Source organism: Somniosus microcephalus, chromosome 13 (assembly GCF_052327205.1).
Source record: "Somniosus microcephalus isolate GS21.2 chromosome 13, FLI_Smic_1.0, whole genome shotgun sequence".
In the NCBI taxonomy this organism is placed as follows: domain Eukaryota; kingdom Metazoa; phylum Chordata; class Chondrichthyes; order Squaliformes; family Somniosidae; genus Somniosus; species Somniosus microcephalus.
In genome coordinates, this window is record NC_140999.1 from 120,877,519 (window position 1) to 120,902,517 (window position 24,999).

Genomic DNA, 24,999 nt, shown 5'->3' on the forward strand with positions numbered 1-24,999 from the left:
TATTTCTCAACCCTTAAATCTCATTGGTTAAGGAGATACATTGGGCTCAATTTCAATAACCCTGAGGAGGCGGTTTTGGAGGCGGGTCAGTTGCGAAAATCGGAAAAAATGGCTTCAGACATCCAACCCGCCTCCATCCCACCCCCACGCGATTTTCGTGAGTGTCAGGTCAGCCGCTCCCAAACTGACCTGACTGAAACTGGTGAGACATGTAGTTAATCGTACTTTTATAGTGGGTTCCCATTTTCGTGCTTCTGGCTCCTGTTTTCTGTCTTGTCAGAAACACACCAGCTGCAAGGAGACGAGTTGCTGGAGGACATGATTTGTAGTCATTGGTGCAGCACTTTAAAAACGCTCCTGTAACATGATTGACATTCAAATGCAAAACCTTGTTGTTGGAGGTTTGGGATAAGATTTTGCAAATCCACTGACCTTGTGACTGTTCAAGCTAACAGCCATCTGCAGTGTGACCCGATTGGAATAATTTCAGGCCACTTTGACTGTGCGCTTGCAAGCTTTTTGCCTCAAATGAAATCTATAACAATGGGATGGGAACCATTTACATCCTCTCATCCTGGTCGTCAGATTTGGAGGAAGAGCAGCCACGGCAGCACCACAACCTGCCATAACAGCAGCACCAGCAACAGGAGAGCCAACCTCCTCCTCATCCACCTGATGATGCACAGGGCGGAGGGCCTCAGTGCAGAGCTGCACCTTGCCCCAGGAGATACCCCCAACACAGGGTTTACAGGCAGAGGATCAGCTTTCTTAGCATGACTGAGCAGCAGTGCCAAAGGAGGCTGAGACTTGAGAGAGAGGTAGTCGCTGACATCTGCGCAATGCTGCACCAACACCTGGAGCCCAGAGGGCTGGGTGAACACTCCTTACCAGTTGCTGTCAAAGTCACCACCACACTCAACTTCTTTGCTTCGGGCTCCTTCCAGGGATCAGCTGCAGACATCAGCAGCATCTCTCAGTCGGCCACACACACCTGCATCATGCAGGTCACCGATGCCCTCTTTGCAAAGGCGCACAATTACATCCACTTCTCCACGGATGGCCCAAGTGTGACGGCACGTGCGGTAGGCTTTGCCAATATGGCAGGTTTTCCAATGGTGCAGGGCATCATAGACTGCACACATGTAGCCATTAGGGCCCCCTATCACAACCCAGCTGTATTTGTCAACCGCAAGAGATTCCACTCCCTGAACGTCCAGCTGGTGTGTAACTACAGGAAGATCATCATGCATGTTTGCGCAAAGTACCCTGGCAGTTGCCATGACTCCTTCATCCTGCGTTAGTCTACTGTGTCTCAGTTCTTCCATCCGCCAAACCAACTTTCTGGATGGCTTCTTGGCGACAAGGGCTATCCCCTGAAAAACGTGGCTTTTGACACCGATGAGGAGGCCATCAAACGATGATGAACAGCGGTACAATGTGAGTCACATATCCACCAGAAGCATCATCGAGCAAACCATCGGCTTGCTCAAAATGCACTTCCAATGCCTAGACAGGTCTGGAGGAGCCTTGCAGTATGCACCAGCCAGGGTGTCCAGAATCGTCGTGGCCTGCTGTGCCCTGCACAACATCGCACAGCAACGCGGCTTAGTGCTGCCAGATGCCGCTCAGCACACAGCCTCCTCGGAAGAAGAGGAAAAGGATGAGGAGGAGGACGGGGAGCGACGCCTTGCGGGTCCACATGTGGCCAATCCAGCAGCAGGCGACCACATTGCTGGCCATCAGGCAAGGGATGCACTCATTCATGCCAGATTCGCGTAAGGTTAACCCTAACCCACAGGTGGCTGGCACATGGCGATGAATATAAGTCCGACATTCTCAAAACCCCAGGCATCATCTGTCCAATAAATGGTGGTTTGCATTCAGAGTCACCACCAACATTCTAAATGGAATTCTCCGAGCCCTCACTCTTGAACTTCCATGTCCCAGAACACAGAGGCCACACTTTAGGTGATCTCCGCAGATCATTAAACTTTTTTTGACACTGAACCCACTTGCACACGGACCTCGAACTCACCTCCTCAGCAATTTGCAGCTAAGCTGCCTTGGTTTGCTGTGGAGGCCTCCTCCTTGCATTTCCAGGGAAGAGGACTGCCTGACATTCTCTAACTCCCTCCACAAGAGCATGGAGGAGCCCTCATTAAACCTGGGTGCGGCCTAAGTTTTTGGGGCTGCCATTCCTGCAGTAGCCAGCACCTTTAAGAGGCAAAACCTAATGCTTCTGCAAAGGGGATATGGCCCGTTGAAACAAAACGTCATCAGAGGCAAGAATCTGACACTCTGCAAGCAGTTGCTTGGAGGGACCCGTGCGTCGGCCGTAATGAGGCCAATCAGGCGAAAATAATAACTGCTGGGAGGCGGCATCCGGGAGCGGGCCAGAAAGCTGCTGAGCAGCGGGCCCGCCCTCAACCCGCCTCCTCAATAAAGATCGCGGCCATTGCTGGTCCCACCGTTCACTAAGTCCCAGATGCCCAAATGACCCTTTGACCTCTCCATGTCGTTATCAGCTCGCACTTCCACCATGTTACAGTGCAAAAATAGTTTCAGCTGAAGAATGCAGAAAAAAGTCTAACGGTGCATGCTGCGAGATGCTCTGCTCCAGCAAGATCCAGCCCATTATGTAGTGTGGAAGTCTTCCAGACGTACTTCCCATTCCAGTCCAGTCCTGTATATACTGTGCATTGCACAACTTGTCCTGTACCTATGGAGTGTGGTGACTGCAGCCCTCAACTACATTACTGCCCTGCAGGAATGAGTAAGTACAGTAGTTGCTATTGATTATGGGAATTACAGCCCTGTGCCCGCAGCCCTGTGCCCGCAGCCCTGTACCCGCAGCCCTGTACCCGCAGCCCTGTACCCGCAGCCCTGTACCCGCAGCCCTGTGCCCACAGCCCTGTACCTGCAGCTTTGTGCCTACAGTCCTGCTGCTTCAGATAATTTGAATGACTGCAGTGGGGGTTATTGATCATAGTGCTGCTGTTAACGTCGATTCTGCACCTAAAATGAATTGCAGTAACTAGACATGCATAGATACCGCAGGACTAACCAATATGGTAAATGGCTGCTATTAACAAAACATTTCCACGTTACCTTATGCTGCCTGAGGAGGAAAGGTAGTAGCATCAGCATTCCTCCATCATGAACTATCCACCAGACATCAATGTAACCCTCAGCATACCTCTCCTGGCTAGATGGAAATGCAGCGATATTCTTAGCTACCAGAAGGGCCAGGCGACCTGCTGTTGTTTCGCGAACCACTTCTACAAAAGCAAAGGTTACAAAGTGACTGGTTATTGCCGTCACTTCTCGGTTCTCATATTTCTACATTTATACAGTCTTTTGAAAGCATATTATTATTTTCTTTAACCCAGTCAGAAAATAAAAGAACAATTAAACGGATTCGCTCGGATAGATACAGAGAAACTGTTTCCGCTGGTGGGGGAATCAAGAACAAGGGGGCATAATCTTAAAATTAGAGCTAGGCCATTCAGGGGTGAAATCAGGAAGCACTATTTTCACACAAAGGGGAGTGGGAATCAGGAATTCTCTCCACCAAAAGGCTGTGGCTACTGGGGGACAATTGGAGCTTTCAATACTGAGATCGATGGATTTTTTTGAGTAAGGGTAATAAGGGATATGGTGCTAAGGCAGGTAAATGGTGATGAGGTACAGATCAGCCACGATCTAATTGAATGGTTGAGCAGGCTTGGGGGGGGCTGACTGGCCACCTCACGTCTGATTTAACATACAAGTAACTCTCAAACATTCTAGATACCACATTCTGTTATATATAAATGGTAATGACGGGTAGGAGCGTGTAACAATGCTGTAGCAGTCAGGAGGGGTTTGGCTGACATAAATGACAAGATACAAGATTGAGCAGTTCATGAGTTCATCATCTGAATGCCAGTGTTTTACAGCCCCATATAGAATCCCAGACATTTTAATTCTTTTTGGTAAGTATCATCTACAAGTTTTCCTCTCCCATTGGAGAGTTCTCAGTTGCTTACACTGTTGGAATTGTTACCATCAGTATTTTCCCTATTACTGCTGAATGCCACCATTATGTCTGCACAGTTTCATTGTGCTGCAGGACAGGATGACATGACAGCAAGAGGAAATTTTAAAATCTAGTCAGCTTGTGGATGAGGCTTCTATTTTCCACTCATTGACCGTGAATGGATGAAAAATCTAGCCCCATTTACTAGAATTATCAGAACGTTCCACATGTGAGACTGGTAAAGGCGGTTCACGCTGATATAGTGCTATCTCTGTTTATTTTGAATTCCTTTTCAGTTCGGTTCCTGTGCTTAAAAAAAAAAATGTTTTGTAATCTGATTCAGATGAGGAGTCCTGTGAGTTTCACGATTACACATACCGATTATATTTTTCCACGTTCTTGGATCATCAGCTTGCCTCCAGGCTCTTGGCCAGCCCATCAGTACAGTGTTGTGCTGCATTCCTCCCAGACCGCACGATTGGATGAGGTGAGACATGCCATCGCGCAGGTTGGACGATACGACTGCCTGACAGAACCCTTTCACCTTTTCCACTTCCATGAGACGTTTAATGGACTGCCCAGAGAGAGGTGGAGGGAACAAAGCAGGAATTGAAAGAGAATAATGTGAACTGGGATTGTCAGAGAGATCAACATTTGGAAGGCTGGTTGATAGAGTGGGCTACGGCGATCAAAGTGAGCATGCTTGGTCAACTACACAGAGGATTGGTTTGGAACAATTATTTACAGCTCTTATCTCCACAAGGTTTCGTCTCCTTCCCTAGGCTTGAACTGTGGTCTCTTTCTGATGGGATGGAATTTGTAAATAGGTGCTGATTACCTAAAAACCCTTTTGCCAGCTTGTTAAATTACAGTATTTAACTACATGTTCTAGATCAATAGACATGAAGTGCTATGGTTTGTGATATCACAGACATAAACTGCTGTGCTAAATCAACAAAATTATCTGAAGAAGGCCATACTTCATCCCTCATGAGTTACCAGGTCAACCTGCTTGTGCAATATAAATTGCGTCCCACAGCTCCTCATCCTGTGTCCTCTATAGCCATTAATTCATGGTAGAAACATAGAAACATAGAAAAATAGGAGCAGTAGGCCATTCGGCCCTTCGAGCCTACTCCGCCATTCAATATGACCATGGCTGATCCTCTATCTCAAGACCATATTCCCGCTCTCTCCCCATACCCCTTGATGCCTTTTGGCCTAGAAATTCGGTGGAGGCCCAAACGGGACGCCAAGCTCGCCTGGGCGCCGGAATTACCGCTGCGAACGGAGCAGTTGCGCCCGTCGGAAATTCAGCTTGAGCGCCCCAAGAGGGACGTGGGGCGCCTCGAGCAGTGCCCCGCGTCCCTCTTGGGGCGCTGAAACTGAATATTGCAGCGCAACGTGCTGCAGCGCCACATGCTGCGGCACGGTGCGCTGTGGTACTGCAGGCCTTCCTCCCCTTCTTAAGGGGGAGGGGCCTGCACCAGCGCGATGACCGATCGCAAGTGCCGGCAATAGAGCCCGGCACCGAGGAGAAGTGCTGGGCGCTCGGGACACAGCCGGCAAAAATGGCCGCCCCGCACCTCCACTTTAATTTGCGCCACTACCGCCACAGGTAGGCCCCGTGAACCGGGTGCGATTTGCGAACGGCGTTACAGAGGCGGGCGCTACCAAATATCGCGATCAGGGCGGTAGCGGGGCGCTGCGCACACCGATGACGTCATCGGTGGCGGCGCAGTGCTACAGGCTAACGCCGCCATTAGCGCCCTGCTAAATATCGTGGGAGGCGTGGCCAGTGGCGCTAAAGCCACTGAGTGCCCTCTTTATCCGCTAACTGGTGGCGCAGCCCACCGAATTTCTAGGCCTGTGTCTAGAAATCTATCTATCTCCCTCTTAAATATATTAAGTGACTTGGCCTCCACAGCCTTCTGTGGTAGAGAATTCCACAGGTTCACCACCATCTGAGTGAAGACATTTCTCCTCATCTCAGTCCTAAATGTCCTACCCCATATCCTGAGACTGTGACCCCTTGTTCTAGACCCCCCAGCCAGGGGAAACATCTTCCCTGCATCCAGTCTGTCTTGCCCTGTCAGAATTTTATACGTTTCAATGAGATCCCCTCTCATTCTTCTAAACTCTAGTAAATGCAGACCTAGTCGACCTAATCTCTCCTCATACGACAGTCCTGTCATCCCAGGAATCAGTCTGGTGAACCTTCGCTGCACTCCCTCTATGGCAAGTATATCCTTTCTTAGGTAAGGAGACCAAAACTGCACACAGTACTCCAGGTGTGGTCTCACCAAGGCCCTGTATAACTGTAGTAAGACATCCTTGCTCCTGTACTCAAATCCTCTTGCAATGAAGGCCAACATACCATTTGCCTTCCTAGCTGCTTGCTGCACCTGCATGTTTGCTTTCAGTGACTGGTGTACAAGGACACCCAGGTCCCTCTGTACATCAACATTTCCCAATCTAGCACCATTTAAATAATACTCTGCCTTTCTGATTTTCCTACCAAAGTGGATAACTTCACATTTATCCACGTTATACTGCATCTGCCATGTATTTGACCACTCACTCAACTTGTCTAAATCGCCTTGAAGCCTCTTTGCATCCTCCTCACAACTCACAGTCCCACCAAGTTTCGTGTCATCAGCAAACTTGGAAATAGTACATTTGGTTCCCTCATCCAAATCATTGATATATATTGTGAATAGCTGGGGCCCAAGCACTGATCCCTGCGGTACCCACTAGTCACCGCCTGCCACCCCGAAAAAGACCCATTTATTCCTACTCTCTGTTTCCTGTCTGTTAACCAATTTTCAATCCATGCCAGTATATTACCTCCAATCCCATGTGCTTTAAATTTGCACACTAACCTCTTATGTGGGACTTTATCGAAGGACTTCTGAAAATCCAAATACACCACATCCACTGGTTCTCCCTTACCTATTCTACCAGTTACATCCTCAAAAAACTCCAGTAGGTTTGTCAAACACGATTTCCCTTTCATAAGTCCATGTTGACTTTGTCTCATCCCATTGATATTTTCTAAGTGTCCTATTATCACATCCTTTATAATGGACTCTAGCATTTTCCCTACTACTGATGTTTGGCTAACTGGTCTGTAGTTCCCGGTTTTCTCTCTCCCTCCTTTTTTAAATAGTGGGGTTATATTTGCCACCCTCTAATCTGCAGGAACTGTTCCATAATCTATAGAATTTTGGAAGATGACAACCAATGCATCGACTATTTCCATGGCTACCTCTTTTAGTACTCTGGGATGCAGATTATCAGGCCCTGGGGATTTATCAGCTTTCAGTCCCATTAATTTCTCCAGCATTATTTTTTTACTAAAACTAATTTCCTTTAATTCCTCCTTCTCACTAGACCCTTGGTTCCCCAGCATTTTTGGGAAGTTATTTGTGTCCTCTTCCGTGAAGACAGAACCAAACTATGGGCTAGAAATTCACTTTGGCCCCGCCAGCTGGCTAGCGCCCAAAAGTTAGCGCTGCGCGCGGAGCCAGTTGCGCCCGTCAGAAATTCAGTTTTTGCGCCCCAAGTCGGAACCGGGCGCTATTCCAGGGTGTGCCCGCCCCCGCTTGGGGCGCTGAAACTGAATTTCAGCGCTGTAGGTGCCGCAGCGCCACCCGCTGCGGAGCGGCAGGCTGCGGTACTGCAGGCCTCCTCCTTCTCTTAAGGGGGAGGTGCCTGCAACTCGGAGATTGCCGCTCGCTAGTGCCGGCAAATGAGCTCGGCACCACGGAGAAGTGCCGGGCTCCCGGAAAGCAGCCGGCAATGCCGCGGGGGGGGGGGGGGGGGGGTGTGGAGGAGGCCGGGGAAGGAGGTGCGGGCAGGCGGCTGCCGAAAAAGTGGCCGGCCGCACCTCCGCTTTAACTAGCGCCACTAAGACTGCAGCGCGGCCCGGTCTTCACATCGTTGTTTGCGGCTGCTGCGGAAGAGGCGGCCGCAACTAAATATGGGGGTCGGGCCGGTAGCAGGGCGGAACCGGGGCACTGCGCACACCGATGACGTCATCGGTGCCGGCGCAGCGCTACCGGCTACCGCCGCCATTACCGCAGCGCTGAATATCAGCGCAAACTCCTCTACTGGCGCAGAAGCCCTCTTTGGGCGGTAACTGGGCGCAAAGCCCACTGAATTTCTGGCCCTATTTGTTTAATTGCTCTACATTTCCTTGTTCCCCATGATAAATTCTCCCATTTCTGGTGTAACATATATTCCTGGTGTCTTTGATCATAGAATTAAAAAATAATCTTCACAGCAATTAATGATTAATTGCCCGTAACAATGCAGTCCACAGGGACTATTGTTACCTGTTATTTATCTGGGATTTTTTGTAGGAGGAGAAAGACATTCTAATGTGATGGCATTTAATTGAAAAGCATTAGAGCTTTTTTTTATACATCAAAAGAAATACCTCTCCTCCCCGCAAAGAGGCAGAGAAGAATCAGAAATCAAATCAAGGCATGTAGGCTACTCTTGTGTAACTCAATAGCAAAATACTGCGGATGCTGAAAATCTGAAATAACAACAGAAAGTGCTGGAAACACTCAGCAGGTCAGGCAGCATCGAGGAGAGAGAAACAGAGTCAACGTTTCGGGTCGAATCCTTCGTCAGAACTGGAAAAGGTTAGGGAGGAGAGATTTTTAAGCAGGGGCAGGGAGGAGGGGAGGAAAGAACAAAGGGAAGGTCTGTGATAGGATGGAAGGCATGAGAGATTGACTGACAAAAGGGATGATAGTACAAGGCAAAAGGAGATGGTAATGGGACAAGTTAAGAAACAAAAGATGGCTCTAGATGATGTGTGAATGATGATGGCAGCAACATTAACAGCTACCATGTGAGAAAACAAGAGATAAAAATATATAACAAAATACAGGGCCAATTTATAGTCTAAAATTGTTGAACTCGATGTTAAATCCAGAAGGCTGTAAAGTGCTGAATAGAAAGATGAGGTGCTGTTCCTCGAGCTTATGTTGAGCATCATTAGAACAGTGTAAGAGGCCGAGGATGTAAAGATCAGAGTAGGAGTGGAACGGAGAATTAAAGTGACAGGCGACCGGAAGCTCGGGGTTACGCTTGCAGACTGAACGGAGGTGTTCCGCAAAGCGGTCACCCAATCTGCGGTTGGTCTCCCCAATGTAGAGGAGACCGCATTGTGAGCAGTGAATACAGTATAGTAAATTGCAAGAAGTACAAGTAAATCGCTGTTTCACCTGGAAGGGGTGTTTGGGGCCCTGGACGGTAGGAAGAGAGGAGGTAAAGAGGCAGGTGTTGCATCTCCTGCGCTTGCATGGGAAGGTGCCGGGCAAAGGGGGGAGGGGATGTTGGGTGTGTCAGAGGAGTGGACCAGTGTGTTGCGGAGGGAGTTGTCCCTTTGGAATGCTGAAGGAGTGGGGGGAGGGGAAGATGTGTTTGGTGGTGGGATCACGCTGGAGGTGGTGGAAATGGCGCAGGATGATCCGTTGAATGTGGAGGCTGGTGGCGAGAAAGGTGAGGACAAGGGGAACTCTATCGTAGTTCTGGGAGGAAGGGGAAGGGGTGAGAGCGGAAATGCGGGAAATGGAACAGACACAGTCGAGGGCTATGTCAACCATGGTAGAGGGGAATCCTCGGTTAAGGAAAAAGGAAGACATACCGGAAGCACTGGGATGGAAGGTGGCATCGGCAGAACGGATGCGGCGGAGACGGAGAAACTGGGAGAATGGAATAGAGTCCTTACAGGAAGCGGGGTGGGAGCAAGTGTAGTACAGGTAGCTGTGGGAGTCAGTGGGCTCATAGTGGATGTTGGTTGATAGCCTATCCCCAGAAATGGAGACAGAGAAGTCGAGGAAGGGAAGGGAAGAGTCAGAGCTGGACAACATGAAGGTGAGGGAAGAGTGGAAATTGGAAGCAAAGTGTCTCCCTGCCCCTGCTTAAAAATCTCTCCTCCATAACCTTTTCCAGTTCTGACAAAGAGTTTGACCCAAAACGTTGATTCTGTTTCTCTCTCCTCGATGCTGAGTGTTTCCAGCACTTTCTGTTACTCTTGTGTAACTTCCTGGTTCAACCTGGCTCAACAACAACATTGCCAGAGACCAGAAAAATGTTGTCTACCTGCTGCTCCAGTGTCCCAGTGAAGTCGAGTGCAGCACAGGGCTAGGAAATATGGATATAAATTACTTATGGAAAAGTATAAAAAATATTGTTTTAAACCAAACTAACTTATGTGAGAAATCATACATTTCAAGTACAGAGTGAAACAAAATGACATAGAATAACATACCATACCACACAGGGTACGGTATGTTCCTGGACTAGTAATCCAGAGGCCTGGAGTAATAATCCGAAGACTTGAGTTCAAATCCCATCACGGCAGCGGTGGAATTTAAATTCAGTTAATTAAATAAATCTGGAATATAAAGCTGGTATCAGTAATGGTAACCATGTAAGTACTGGATTGTCGTAAAAACCCACCTGGTTCACTAATGTCCTTTAGAGAAGGAAATCTGCCGTCCTTACCTGGTCTGGCCTATATGTGACTCCAGACCCACAGCAATGTAGTTGACTCTTACCTGCCCTCTGAAATGGCCTAGCAAGCCACTCAGTTATAACAAACCGCAATAATAAGAATAAAACCGGACGGACCATCCGTCATTGACCAAGGCACTGGCTTCAGACATGACAAAGGCACACCCTGCCCAGTCAACCCTGCAAAGTCCTCCTCACCAACACCTGGGGAATTGTGCCAAAATTCGGAGAGCTGTCCCACAGACTAGTCAAGCAACAACCTGACATAGTCATACTCACAGCATCATACCTTTGCCAATGTCTCATACTTCTCCATCATCATCCCTGGGTATGTCCAGATCCACCAGGGGTGGCGGCACAGTGGTAACAGTCGAAAGGCAGTGGCCCTGGGAGTCCTCAACATTGACACTGGATCCCATGAAGTCTCAGGTCAAATATGGCAAGTAAACCTCCTGCTGATTACCACCTACCACCCTCCCTCAGCTGATGAATCAGTACTCCACCATGTTGAACACCACTTGAAAGAAGCACCGAGGGCAGCAAAGACACAGAATGTACTCTGGGTGGGGGACTTCAATGCCCATCACCAAGGGTGGCTTGGTAGCACCACTACTGACTGAGCTGGCTGAGTCTTGAAGGACATAACTGCCAGACTGGGTCTGCAGCAGGTGGTGAGAGAACCAACACAAGGTGAAAAACCTACTTGACCTCATCCTCACCAATCTACCTGTCACAGATGCATCTGCCCATGACAGTATTGGTAGCAGTGACCACCGCACAGTCATTGTAGAGACAAAGTCCCATCTTCACACTGAGGACACTCTCCATTGTGTTGTGTGGCACTACCACCGTGCTAAATGGGATAGATTCAGATCAGATCTAGAAGTTCAAAACTGGGCATCCATGAGGCACTGTGGGCCATCAGCACCAGCAGAATTGTATTCTACCCCAATGAGTAACCTCATATACCCAGCATATCCTTCAATCTACCATTACCATCAAGCCAGGGGACCAACCCTGGTTCAATGAGGAGTGCAGAAGAGCATGCCAGGAGCAGCACCAGGCATACCTAAAAATGAGGTGCCAACCTGGGGATGCTGTAACATGGTGGTAGACCATTAAACAACTAATGGAAGGAGGAGACTCCATGATGATGGAGCCCAGCACGTGAGTGCAAAAAACAAGGCTGAATCATTTGCAACCATCTTCAGTCGGAAGTGCCGAGTGGGTGATCCATCTCAGCCTCCTCCTGAGATCCCCACCATCACAGAAGCCAGTCTTCAGCCAATTCAATTCGCTCCATGTGATATCAGGAAATGGCTGAGTGCATTGGATACAGCAAAGGCTATGGGCCCTGACAACATCACAGCTATTGTGCTGAAGACTTGTGCTGCAGAACTAGCCACGTCTCTAGCCAAGCTGTTCCAGTACAGCCACAACACTGACATCTACCTGACAATGTGGAAAACTGCCCAGATATGTCCTGTTCACAAAAAGCACGACAAATCCGATCCGGACAATTATCGCCCCATCAGTCTACTCTTAATCATCAGCAAAGTGATGGAAAGTTTCGTCGCCAGTGCTATCAAGCAGCACTTACTCACCAATAACCTGCTCACCGATGCTCAGTTTGGGTTCTGCCAGGACCACTCAGCTCCAGACCACATTACAGCCTTGGTCCAAACATGGACAAAGGAGCTGAATTCCAGAGTTGAAGTGAGAGTGACTGCCATCGACATCAAGGCAGCATTTGGCTGAATGTGGCATCAAGGAGCCCTAGTAAAATTGAAGTCAATGGGAATCAGGGGGAAAACTCTCCACTGGCTGGAGTCATACCTAGCACAAAGGAAGATGGTTGTGGTTGTCGGAGGTCAATCATTTCAGCCCCAGGACATCACTGCAGGAGTTCCTCAGGGCAGTGTCCTAGGCCCAATCATCTTCAGCTGCTTCATCAATGACCTTCCCTCCATTATAAGGTCAGAAGTGGGGATGTTCGCTGATGACGGCCCAGTGTTCAGTTCCATTCGCAACTCCTCAGCTAATGAAGCAGTCTATGCCCACTTGCAGCAAGACCGAGATGACATTCAGGCTTGGGCTGCTAAGTGGCAAGTAACATTCACACCATACAAGTGCCAGGCAATGACTATCACCAACAAGAGATCGTCTAACCTCCACCCCTTGATATTTAACAGCATTACCATCGCTGAATCCCCCAAAATCAACATCCTGGGGGGGTCACCATTGACCAGAAACTTAACTGGACCAGCCACTGTGGCTACAAGGGTAGGTCAGAGGCTAGGTATTCTGCGGTGAGTGTCTCACCTCCTGACTCCCCAAAGCCTTTCCACCATCTACAAGTCAGCATTGTGATGGAATACTCTCTCTCCACTTGTCTGGATGAGTGCAGCTCCAACAACACTCAAGGAGCTCGACACCATCCAGGACAAAGCAGCCCGCTTGATTGGCACCCCATCCACCACCTTAAGCATTCACTCCCTCCACCACCGGCGCACCTTGGCTGCAGTGTGTACCATCTACAAGATGCACTGCAGCAACTCGTCAAGGCTTCTTCGACAGCATCTCCCAAACCTGCGACTTCTACCACCTAGAAGGACAAGGGCAGCAGGCGCATGGGAACACCATCACCTCTAAATTCCCCTCCAAGTCACGCACCATCCTGACTTGGAAATATATCGTCATTCCTTCATCATCGCTGGGTCAAAATCCTGGAACTCCCTCCCTAACAGCGCTATGGGAGTACCTTCACCATGCGGACTGCAGCGGTTCAAGGCGGTGGCTCACCACTACCGTATCAAATTCATTTAGGGATGGACAATAAATGCTGGCCCTGCCAGCGACGCCCACTTCCCAGGAACGAATATAAGAAAACATACAACTTTACACCATTCGGCCCAATGAACCTCCTCCCACCTTACTTCATCTCACCCTATCAACATATCCTTCTAGTCTTTTCTCCCTCATGTACGTATCTAGCGTTCTCTTAAATGCATCTGTGCTCTTCACCTCAACTACTCCTTATGTAAGTTCCACATTCTCACCACTCTCCGAGTAAAGAAATTTCTCCTGAATTCCTTATTGGATTTATTAGTGACTATCTTATATTTATGGCCCCTAGTTTTGAACTCCTCACAAGTGGAAACATCTTCTCTCCGTCTACCCTATCAAACCCATTCATAATTTTAAGGACCTCTATCAGGTCGCCTCTCAGCCTTCTCTTTTCTAGAAATGTAGAACCATCATTATTTCCCATGTTAATATTATGTTTCTCCCCTTTTTTCTGCACGTTAATTGGGTTGTGCTAAAGGTTAATGAACTATTATTCAACGAAATCTGTACTTGTTCCAGCTCTTCATTCCAAGTTTCCTACATTACAACAGTGACTACACTCCAAAAGTACTTCATTGGCTGTGAAGCGCTTTGAGACATCTGGTGGTCTTGAAAGGCACTGTAGAAATGCAAGACTTTCTTTCTATTTTCAAGTGAAAATGATCATATAAAGCATTGAGCTATTAAGTAAAACCTTTCGTTGCATCTTGTCATGGTTAGACATCTCACTGACAATTATCTTCTCCCACAGATTGCTTTAAGTCCACTACATCAAAGCAGCTAATGTTGTGGACCAATGCATTGGATAGAATGGCTGGAGCAGGTTCCATCTGCCCAATCTAGGAACATAGGAACTGGAGCAGGCCTGTTAGATCATGGTTTATCTGTATCTTAACTCCATCTACCAGCCTTGGTTTTGTAACTCTTCATACCAAAAATCTCAGTTTTTAAATTTTCAATTGACCCCCAGCCTCAACAGCTTTTTGGGGAGAGAGTTCCAGATTTCCACTGCCCTTTGTGTGAAGAAGTGCTTCCTGACATCACCCCTGAACAGCCTAGCTCTAATTTTAAGATTATGCCCCCTTGTTCTGGACTCCTCCACCAGTGGAAATAGTTTCTCTCTCTCTACCCTATCAACTCCTCTAATCATTTTAAACACCGCAGTTAGATCACCCCTTAAACTTCTCTACTCAAGTCGAGTCTATGCAACCTGTCCTCATAATTTAACACTTTTCACCCCAGTATCATTCTGGTGAAAGTGCACTGTACCCCCTTCAAGGCCAATATATCCTTCCTGCGGTGCGGTGCTCAGAACTGAACGCAGTGCTCTAGATGGGGTCTTTTTATAAAGCCAAGGCTTTTTTAACAGACAATCTTAATTGTCTCATTGTACAGAGGTCAAGCACAGAAGCAAGGCAACCCCTTCAGGGAGAGAGTAAACTTTGGAGCACTAGTCACCCCCGCTTGCTCTCACCTAATGCCTCACTAAAAATAGCACTGCTAATGGCAGCCTGGAGGTAGACCTCCCGCTCACCCGTTTATCTGGGATGATGTCTGATTGATGTTTTCTTGAAAGCTTTTTTCTCCTCGTATTTGAAAGCTTTTTATTCCTCATATTTTGTAATTCCCTTGACTATAAGACACATTTCAGGATTCTCAGACTAGAAATTAAATTTTGCGGGGATGATTGCTATTCATTTGCGAAAGACATGCTCTTAAACTTGCCTACACCTGCGATAGATGTCCGTGATAAAGTAATATTTATGATTCAGTGCAACAATAGAATAAGCATATTGTTATTTTATCTCTTTGACCTCAAATCTAGCCTGAGTGTAGGAAGAGAGAGTCCTGAGGGCTCACATACACAATCTTTGAAGGTGGCAGGACAAGTTGAAAGGCTGTTAAAAAGCATACAGGATCCGTGCCTTTATAAATAGAGGCATAGATTACAAAAGGAAGGAAGTTATGGTAAAACACTGGTTAGGCCTCAGCTAGAGTATTGAATCCAATTCTAGGCATCACACTTTAGGAAGAGGGTCCAGAGGAGATATACTAGAATGATACCAAGGATGAGGGACTTCAGTTATGTGGAGAGACTAGAGAAACTGGGATTATTCTGCTTGGAGCAGAGAAGGTTAAGGGGAGATTTAATAGAGGTGTCAAAAGTTCCAAAGGGTTTTGATAGAGTTAATAAGGAGAAACTGTTTTCACTGGCAGGAGGGTTGGTAACCAGAGGATACAAATTTAAAGTAAATGGCAAAAGAACCAGAGAGGAGATGAGGAGAATTTTTTTACCTGAGTTGTTATGATCTAGAATACACTGCCTGAAAGGGCGGTGGAAGTAGACTCAATAGCAACTTTCAAAAGGGAATTGGATAAATACTTGAAGGGAAAAAATGTACAGGGCTATGGGGCAAGAGCAGGGGAGTGGGAGTAATTGAATCGCTCTTTCAAAGAGCCAGCACAGGCACGATGGGCCAAGTGGCCTCCTTCTGTGCTGTATCATTCTATGGCCCCGATCTTATCTCCGAGGTGCATTCGGTGTGAGGGGGGGCGGAGTTGGAGTTATGGACGGGATACCCGGAAGTCTGTTAAATTTTTTCTGTAGGTTTCCCGCCCGACAGCCCATCTGACTGCCTGCTGGGTGGGAAAACCTGTGGAACAAGGACGCAGCAGAGCAGCAGAGAGGGAGAGATTGTCATCGGGGGTCTAGTGGGGGGGTTAAAATGACCCCTTATGTTTCTATATTTATATGAAGTGCAGTAAAATCCACTTCCAATCCATGACCAAAGTTCCCTGTAAGCCGCGCAGCCGGCTTGCCCGCTTTTCTGTGTATAAACCGCGCATGCGCGGTATTTTGAATGGCCTGCGCAGCCACTTAAAGGGACCAGGCGGTGCCAAAAAAAGTTAGAGGGAACATTGCCCATGACTGTTATGTTCATCTTTTACCAAGCATCTAATTCAAATAGATTCAGAGAGCAGGATTATCATGGTGATTCATCAATAGATGTAGAATAATTTGAGAATCTTTTAAGGCAACAGACAGACTAATCTGGAATCAATATAAAGATGTGAAAAGATATTTGGTACCGGTAGAGGATGTTAGATAGCTGGCAAAGGATTACAGGTGGTAATCCAAATGAGGCATTCAGAAGGGTCAAAGTGTTGTTCTCTTCCTTGCAGTTGAACCCTAGGATTGGACGACTGCCTGTATTCCTCTGGCGTAGTTTAAAAATGTTTTTCACTGTACTAATTTAATCTGATGTTGTGGTCAGGGGGAGCTGGCCATCATACACATGATGTGTAATTGTCTACACTTTGGGGCAAAAACAAAAGTGCTGCAATAACTGATTTGCCACCACAAGAGATCTGGTCAGCAGATTGCTGTTGCTTCGCTTCCTGATAGTCCCAGTTGCAACTCATACCTAACTTCACCTTTGAAACAGACTCTGTGCCCCATGTCAGAGCTGACTATTCCTGGTGTTGCGATAGTTTTTTTGCCGGATCACAGACTCTTGCCCGCAGCACCCAGCCTAGTCGGCTCCCAGCGTGAAGTAGCAATGCGAGGTAGGATTGGCAGCAAGAAGAACACCATGGAGGGAGGGCGCCTCTTTATGAACTGAAGGTACCGGGTGTTAGTGGGGAAGAGTGCCTTTGTAGACTGTAGGGGGAGTGAAGAATACCCCTTTGAACTGGGGTGGACACAAAAGGGGTGAATTTCCACATGATAAGTTGTGCCACTGTTACGCCAAAGATTTGCAAGCACCAGTGGTTAGAAGAGGTTATTGCACAAGAGTTTCCTGCTCATTTGTCTATCTATTGGAGTAGCGATTAGCATAAATCCTGTATTGAATGGGTGTAAGGTGCTAGAGTGCATGGAAATTAGAATGCAGCCTTTCAAAAGACAGCTCAGCCTACACACTTCTGGGAGACAGGAAGGAGCAGTGCTTGGCTTGCTGATTTGACTCCCAGATAACTTCATTGCATGGCTCATCAATCTTTTCACCAGACTTTGCAAGCATGTCTATAGGAGGAACTGTTGGAACAAGCAGCCAAACAAGGCAGCAGGGTATGGCCTCCAGGCTACCGAAGAACAACTGTCTGGGAATCTGTGCCAGTAAGCCCACCAGAATATCACTTGTGCTACCTAGAGGGAGATGGCATGGGCACTGAGTGCCAACTTTCTCATTGCTCGGGGCTGCTAACCAATGGTGAAAGAAGTTCAATGACCTTACTAAGGTAGCACACTGGACAATCTCTCTTTCCTTCCTTGCCCACCTGGGGCACCAGCATACTTTTTATTCTCTTCTACAACTAACCCTTTAGAAGGCACTCTATTTCTCTCTGATAAGAGTGAGGAGAGGCAATATAAATTAAAGGGTACAATTCTAAAGGGGGTGCAAAAACAGAGAGACCTGGGGATATATGTGTACAAATCATTGAAGGTGGAAAGGCAGGTTGAGAAAGTAGTTAAAAAAGCATATGGGATCCTGGGCTTCATAAATAGAGGCATAGGGCAGGATTTTCATTGGGCCGTGGAGGCAGGATTGGAGGCGTGTGGGGGGTTAAAATCCTGAAATTGGGGGGGGGGGGGGGAAGCATGAACCCATCCCACACCCAACCCGCCTCCATGCCAGTTTCAAAGGAGGCGGGTACCCAACCCGCACTGGGACCCGCCTCCCCGAGGCGGGAAGAGGATTAGTGCCAATTAACTGCCTGTTAACTGGTAGTTAACAGGCAGTTTTTAGCCTAATCCCTATTTTTAATGTTGTAAGTGTGGGATTCCCGATGGCTCCAAACCACGCCAAGTTAGAGGAGGCGGACCGTCGGGATGAAGGGCTTGGAGGGGTCGAGATGTCCGGTGTTCAGGTGAGTGATGGGTGCATGAGTGCAAAGGTAAGTGCATTTGGTGTGTGTAAAGTGTTTAAATAAGTTTTACATACCTTTACTAACTTTTACAGCCTTCCTTCCTTCAGGTCTCGGGAGTCCCTCATCTCACCGGCACAGAAAGCAGAATGGCTGCGAACTGTCAAAAATTGCAGCATTCAACTTTCTGTTCCGGGGAAATCTCTAAATTATCCTGAGAGGAAGGAATTAACTTGGAGTACAGATTGTCAGTGTTTGACAGCTTCAAACAGCTGTGAAACGCTGATATTTCATCTGTCAAAAGGTCTTGACAGATGAAATATCAATCTGTGATGTCACCTGTTGCCGGGTGGCCTTTAATTGGCCTGCTGAGCCCGCTGGGCAGGCTCAACAAGGTCGATCAAGTCAAAATCGAGTGGGTTGGCTAGAACTCAATGGAGGCGGGACTACAACCCCGAAAGTTGTAGTCCCGCCTCCTACCCGACTCCTCAATGAAAATTCAGCCCATAGAGTACAAAAGCAAGGAAGTTATGATGAACCTTTATAAAACACTGGTTCGGCCTCAACTGGAGTACAGGAAGCTTTGGTTTATCCGGAGGTTAACTGTCCGGAATGCTCGAGCCACCGGCAAAAATCAGGAGCCGTTTCGTCAGGTTTTTTTTCTTTTCGTTGCTTTTTTTTCCACCAGTCAGGCTCTGCAAGGTCTCGCTGAAGCTGTTGCTAAGCTACAGAGACACTTGCAAGGTACGGCCGACTGTTTAGAAGCTGTTGCTAAGCAACAGGGTTTGTTGCCAGATATGGAGCTCAAAATCTCCGTATGTTTCAACATTAGCGCTGGTTTGTCCGGCAGTTTTGATGGGACGGCAACAGCTCGGTCCCGTCGGTGCCGGATAGCACAAAGTTTCCTGTATTATGTCCAATTCTGGGCACAGTACTTCATGAAGGATGTGAAGGCCTCAGAGAGGGTGCAGTAAAGATTTACAAGAATGGTTCCAGGGATGAGGACTTCAGTTATGTGGAGAGACTGGAGAAGCTGGGGTTGTTCTCCTTAGAGCAGAGAAGGTCGAGAGGAGATTTGATAGAGGTGTTCAAAATCACGAGGGGTCCAGACAGAGTAGATAGAGAGAAACTGTTCCCATTCGCGGAAGGGTGGAGAGCCAGAGGACACAGATTTAAGGTGATTGGCAGAAGAACTAAAGGCAACATGAAGAAAACCATTTTACGCAGTGAATGGTTAGGATCTGGAATGCACTGCCTGAGAGGGTGGTGGAGGCAGACTCAATCGCAGCTTTCAAAAGGGAATTGGCCAAGTACCCGAAGGAAAAAAAATTTGCATGGCTACAGGGAAAGGGCGGGAGAGTGGGACTAGCTGAAGTGCTCTTGCGGAGAGCCGGCACAGGCTCGACGGGCCGAATAGCCTCCTTATGTGCTGTAACCATTCTATGATTTCATGATTCTATGATAATGACCAGATAATCTACTTGTTTAGCGATGTTGATTGAGGGATAAAAATTGTCCAGGACACTGGGGAGAACTCCCCTGATCTTCTTCAAAATAGTGCCATGGGATCTTTTCCATCCACCTGAGAGGGCAGACGAGGCCTCAGTTTAATGTCTCATCCAAAAGATGGCACCTCCAACACCTCCATGGTGAGGCCTCTTAGCAAGGCAAAGTGGGGGAGCAAGCACGGCAGTCAAAACATTGCAGGTTGCAGCTCAGCTCTGCAGCGATTCACCTGCCAGGACAGACAAATAGTCTGCAGCCTCTGCAACACTGTCAATTTCATATGAAAGCTGATAACACACTGCACTGCACCACAATTGAGGGAATGGTAGCATAGTAGTAATGTTACTGGACTAGTAATCTAGAGGCCTGGACTAATGATCCAGAGACAAGAGCTCAAAGTCCCACCACGGCAGCTGGCGAATTTAAATCCAGTTAAATAATTCTGGAATAAAAAGCCAGTGTCAGTAATGGTGACCATGTAACTACTGGATTGTTATAAAAACCCATCTGGCTCACTAATGTCCTTTAGGGAAGGAAATCTGCCGGCCTTACCTGGTCTGGCCTATATATGACTCCAGGTCCACAGCAATGTGGTTGACTCTTAACTGCCCTCTGAAATGACCTAGCAAGCCACTCAGTTGTCAAGAAGGCAGCTCACCACCACCTTCTCGAGGGCAATTAGGGATGGTCAATAAATGCTGGCCTTGCCAGCATTGCCCACATCCCGTGAATGAATAAAAAACAAAATCTACGATGTGCGAGCTACTGCACTTTATATTTATCTCTCATGCCGACAATAACTAGCTTACCAAACTTGACACATCTTCAGTGCTGTAGTATGCACCAGTCGCTTCCTCCAAACAACAATTGGGCAGCGGTTGACAAACAGGTGGTACGGTCCCCACCACATATAGCAGGCGCGTTGGTGCTGACGCGATTTGCCCGCTACATGTGGTGGATGGTCAAACCATAATATGCTGCCCAAAGACCTGATTTGCCTGAAATCGGTGAAGCTTTTGACATCGGTAAAGACTGTGCTGCATGAAATCGCTGGCCTGCTCAATACGTTTTAAGCGACACTTTTGTAATTCATTCCTACGGCGAGGACAGATGGTGAGCGCCATTAGCCCGATATAGGCGGCTGCCGGTGATACGAAGTGGTGAGGACTGTACCTGTGTTCTACTCCGCACTCTTGGTATCACTTCATCTAACCCCAAAATAGCCCAGCTGTTCTTTGCAACAACAACAGCAATCTCCAGGCTTGAATGCACTGCACAATCAGTTACATGAAAAAAACCAAATTGGAAACTGCAACCAAAAAAAAGAAAAGACTATTACCAGCAATGTTCCCTCTAATTTTTTTTTGTACTGAGCGGGCCACGAACTCCTATGAGCGCGACCTTTACGCCCGTGAGCAAATTTTACAACAACAACTTCAACAGCCACCACTTAAAAGCATTTATACAGTAATGCTATATTTCCACGCCACCATCTCAAATCAATAGGCAATCAGACAAGGTTCTATACAAGTTTAACATAACTTATCTGCTTTTGAATTCTATTCCTCTAGAAATGAACCCCAGTGTTTTATTTGCACTTTTATGGCTTTTTTAACCTGCATTGCTACTTTTAATGATTTGTGAATCTATACCCCTAGATCCCTTTGCACCTCTACCCCATTTTAGACTCTTTTTTTCCAAGGAGTAGGTCTCCTCCTTATTCCTCCTACCAAAATGCACCACCTCACACTTATCTACGTATATTGAATTGAATTTTTCATTTATATGCCCATTCTACAAGTTTGTTTACGGTAGAATTAATTAAAAACTTAGGCCTAGAAATTCACTATAGCCCCGTTTGGGGCGCCAGCCTCGCCAGGGCGCTAAAAGTAGCACCCCGGAAGCAGTCGTGGCCACCCACCGGAAATTCAGTTTGCGCACCCCAGGGGGAAGCGCAGTGCTACTGGAGGCGTCCCGCACCCCTCTTGGGGCGCTGCAGCTGAATATCGCTGCGCAACGTGCCGCAGCGGCGCGCTGCGGTACTGCAGGCCTTCCTCCCCTTCTTAAAGAGGAGGGGCCTTGTGCAGCGCGATCGAGGATCGTGAGTGCCGGCAAAGGAGCCCGGCACCGAGGAGAAGTGCCGGGTTCTTGGAACGCAGGCGGCACTCCGCGGGGGGGGGGGGGGGGCCTCAGGAGGCCGGGGACGGCAGCGCGGAGAGGTGCTGGCAGGCGGCCAGCAAAAAAAATGGCCGCTCTGCACCGCTCCTTTAATTAGCGCCTCTACCGCCGCAGGTAGGCCGCCCTGAACCGGTCGCAAATAGCGCCCGGCGTTAAAGCAGGGGGCGCGTCTAAATATCGCGATCGGGGCGTTAGCGGGGCGCTGCGCACACCGATGACATCATCGGTAGCGACGCAGCGCTAACGGCTAGCACCGCCATTAGCGTCCCACTGAATTTAGCGGGCGGCGTGGCCAGTGGCTTACGACCCACTTAGCGCCCTCTTAAGGTGCTAACGGGTGGCGCAGCCCACTGAATTTCTAGGCCTTATAGTTCATCATGTACAAACTCTATTTAAAAAAATACTCCTCAGAAATAACTGGGATATAAAAGAGCTGCAGAATAACGCATTAACACTTCAGAAACGTCACTCAGTTACACGGTTATGCATCAACAAACAATCCAAAAGCACAAGGTGAGCTGAAAGAGGCATATCTATTCATGCAATTTGTATTAATTTTAAAGTTCTCAATGTATTAGCCCATCCCTCCTGTCACTATAGCAGTGGCTGCACGAGCAGCAGGAGCAGCGGCTTTCCTATGGCGCTGACGTGCTGTACGTCCACCTAAGTTACTGGAATATTAATCACAATGCAACCAGACAACCAACAAAAATAAAGTGCTGTAGTTCTTTAGTTCACAGTATTAAAAATAATTGAACAAAAACAGGTATCCGTATCTTCAACTTCAATCACTTCCATTAATAAACATTGTCTTCTTGAACCAGCACACCCCCCATGTAACATGTTAGAAATGCAGCACTTACTCACAAGTGCAGAAAAACACATACACAATTTGCGTCACCGAATTAAAAACAAAAAGCAGGAAAAGCTATGATTTAACAGAAATAAATATTCATCTTTCTTCCTGGACAAGAGAACCAATCAGACTGACTTGGAAATGTTTACTAATATGTTGATGTAAAGATGTTAATTTACAAATTTTGCTTCTAATGTTTTTCTCTCAAACATTCTCCACAATATTAATCCCTGCTCTTATCACGAAAAGTGTTGAAATATTTTAGGTACTTCCCAATTAAATAGTGGGAAATTATACTCTCAATTTTTTATCTCCTATTTCAAACATTTATACCAAATCTAATTTATACATTATCAGTTTAATCGAAGTATTTTCTGTGTCTTTCTCAATAAACAAATAGTGGTTTCTTCTAAAGTAGCTTCCAGCAATTTTTATACATCATTATATAACCCATGTTTCTATTAACACTCCACTAAACGGTTAAGAGAAAATCTATATTTACATTATTCCTGGGATTTGTTAGCACTATAGAATGACAGACAAAATAAAATGGTTTGTGCTTTTCCTCTTTTTTGGTTCTCTTCCTAAACATCTTGATGATATTTTTTAAAATGTCAATAAAAGGTAATATATAACTCCTACAAATCCTCCCCTGCCCTTTGCCTCAACAGCATGGTTGCATGTTTGTGTAAAGCTACTCACTTCAGTCGATCGTTCAAAATCAAATATTGAGAAATTTCAATTTTAAAATGTTGTAAGCATTTCAGACCCACTTTAAAAGCGTTTGGACTTCAAAACCCCTCCTGGTGTTACATAGCAACCCATCAATCATCGGAACACACACTTCAAGAGCTGCAATTGGGATTGGCTGAGGTTACAAGACTCACAAACGACTCTGTCTGGATTCCTGGGGCCATTGTGTATTGGGCCCTCCCCTGCTCCATCTACTTGTTGAACAGAAGAAAGCTAGGTTCTCTACCAGGAGTATTCACTGAACAAGAACCCGCCACCGCAATTCTGGAGTCCTTGAACTCGGTGAGACGTGAAAGGTGGAGGGGCCTTGTGGAGAAGACTAACTTCACTCACTCCAGCAGGAAAGCATGGGCCCTGCTCCGTCAACTTGGCGGGGCAAACCCCGCCTTTAAACACAGGATGACCATCAGAGTGGACGTCATTGCATCCCACTTGATACAAACATCAAAGCTCCGGTTGACAAGTTTCGACGCCAGGTGAAGCGGCAGCTTTCGACAAACTTGATGGCAGCACCAAGGTCGTCAACTATGTCCGATCCATTCACCTTGGATGAACTAAACGCAGCCCTGTCAACAACCAAATCTGGAAAAGCTGCTGGTCCAGATGGTGTTTACCCAGAATTCTTAAAAGCACTGGGACCCAAAGCGAAGAGATGGTTGACCTTCTTCTCTGAGGTACTGGCAACTGGTAAAATTCCACCTTTTTGGAGGGAGACTAAAATAATTGCCCTCCTGAAGCAGGGGAAGAATGCTTGTGAAGTCTCCAGCTACCACCCGATCTCCCTACTTTGCACTTGTTATAGAGTGCTGGAGAGGCTACTAATCCACAGACTAGCCTCCATCATCGAGCCAACCATCCCTAAGGAGCAAGTGGGCTTCCGGATCAGCCCTAACTGCTGTGACCAAGTGGTAGCTTTAACAACGCACATCAAACCTGGCTTCCAGTGCCAGCTCAAACCGCCGTAGCACTCATGGACCTGTCAGCGGCGTATGACACAGTATGGAAACATGGACTGCTTTTCAAGCTCTCCACCATTTTACCCTGCAGAACAACGATCCATCTTCTCGACTCCATGCTTAGCAATCGACGCTTCCGTGTGTACTCTGGCACCGAGAAGAGCAGATATAGGACACTGAACAACGGACTCCCACAGGGTTCTGTCCTGGCACCCATATTATTCAACGTTCACACCAGTGACCTGCCCGAAACTGTGTCCCGCAAGTTCATATACGCTGATGACATTGCCTTGGCCAGATGAATCTATCCATCACCGACGAGACCCTGACCAGTGATTTACAGAGGATGGTGACTTCGGCCAAACCCGTGAAAGACCATCACCTCGACATTCCACCTCAACACCCATCAAGTAAACCAAGCTTTGAAAGTCTCCTTTTGCGGAGCAGAGGTAAACCATGCCAAAAAACCCTCCTATTTAGGAGTC

At 47.4% G+C, this 24,999-nt stretch overlaps 1 protein-coding gene across 2 annotated transcripts in view; it reads right to left on the minus strand.

Annotated features, from left to right (window-relative positions):
• The window catches only part of LOC147108572 (solute carrier family 12 member 5-like), a 1,151,655-nt gene that overhangs the window by 23,869 nt on the left and 1,102,787 nt on the right, over positions 1-24,999 (minus strand). For both annotated transcript variants that reach the window (XM_086005249.1, XM_086005250.1), the window contains exons 18-19: positions 4,397-4,592; positions 3,109-3,278 (exon numbers count right to left, since the gene is read on the minus strand). In XM_086005249.1, the coding sequence (XP_085861375.1) occupies positions 3,109-3,278; positions 4,397-4,592 (366 nt within the window). The remainder of the gene's footprint in view (positions 1-3,108; positions 3,279-4,396; positions 4,593-24,999) is intronic.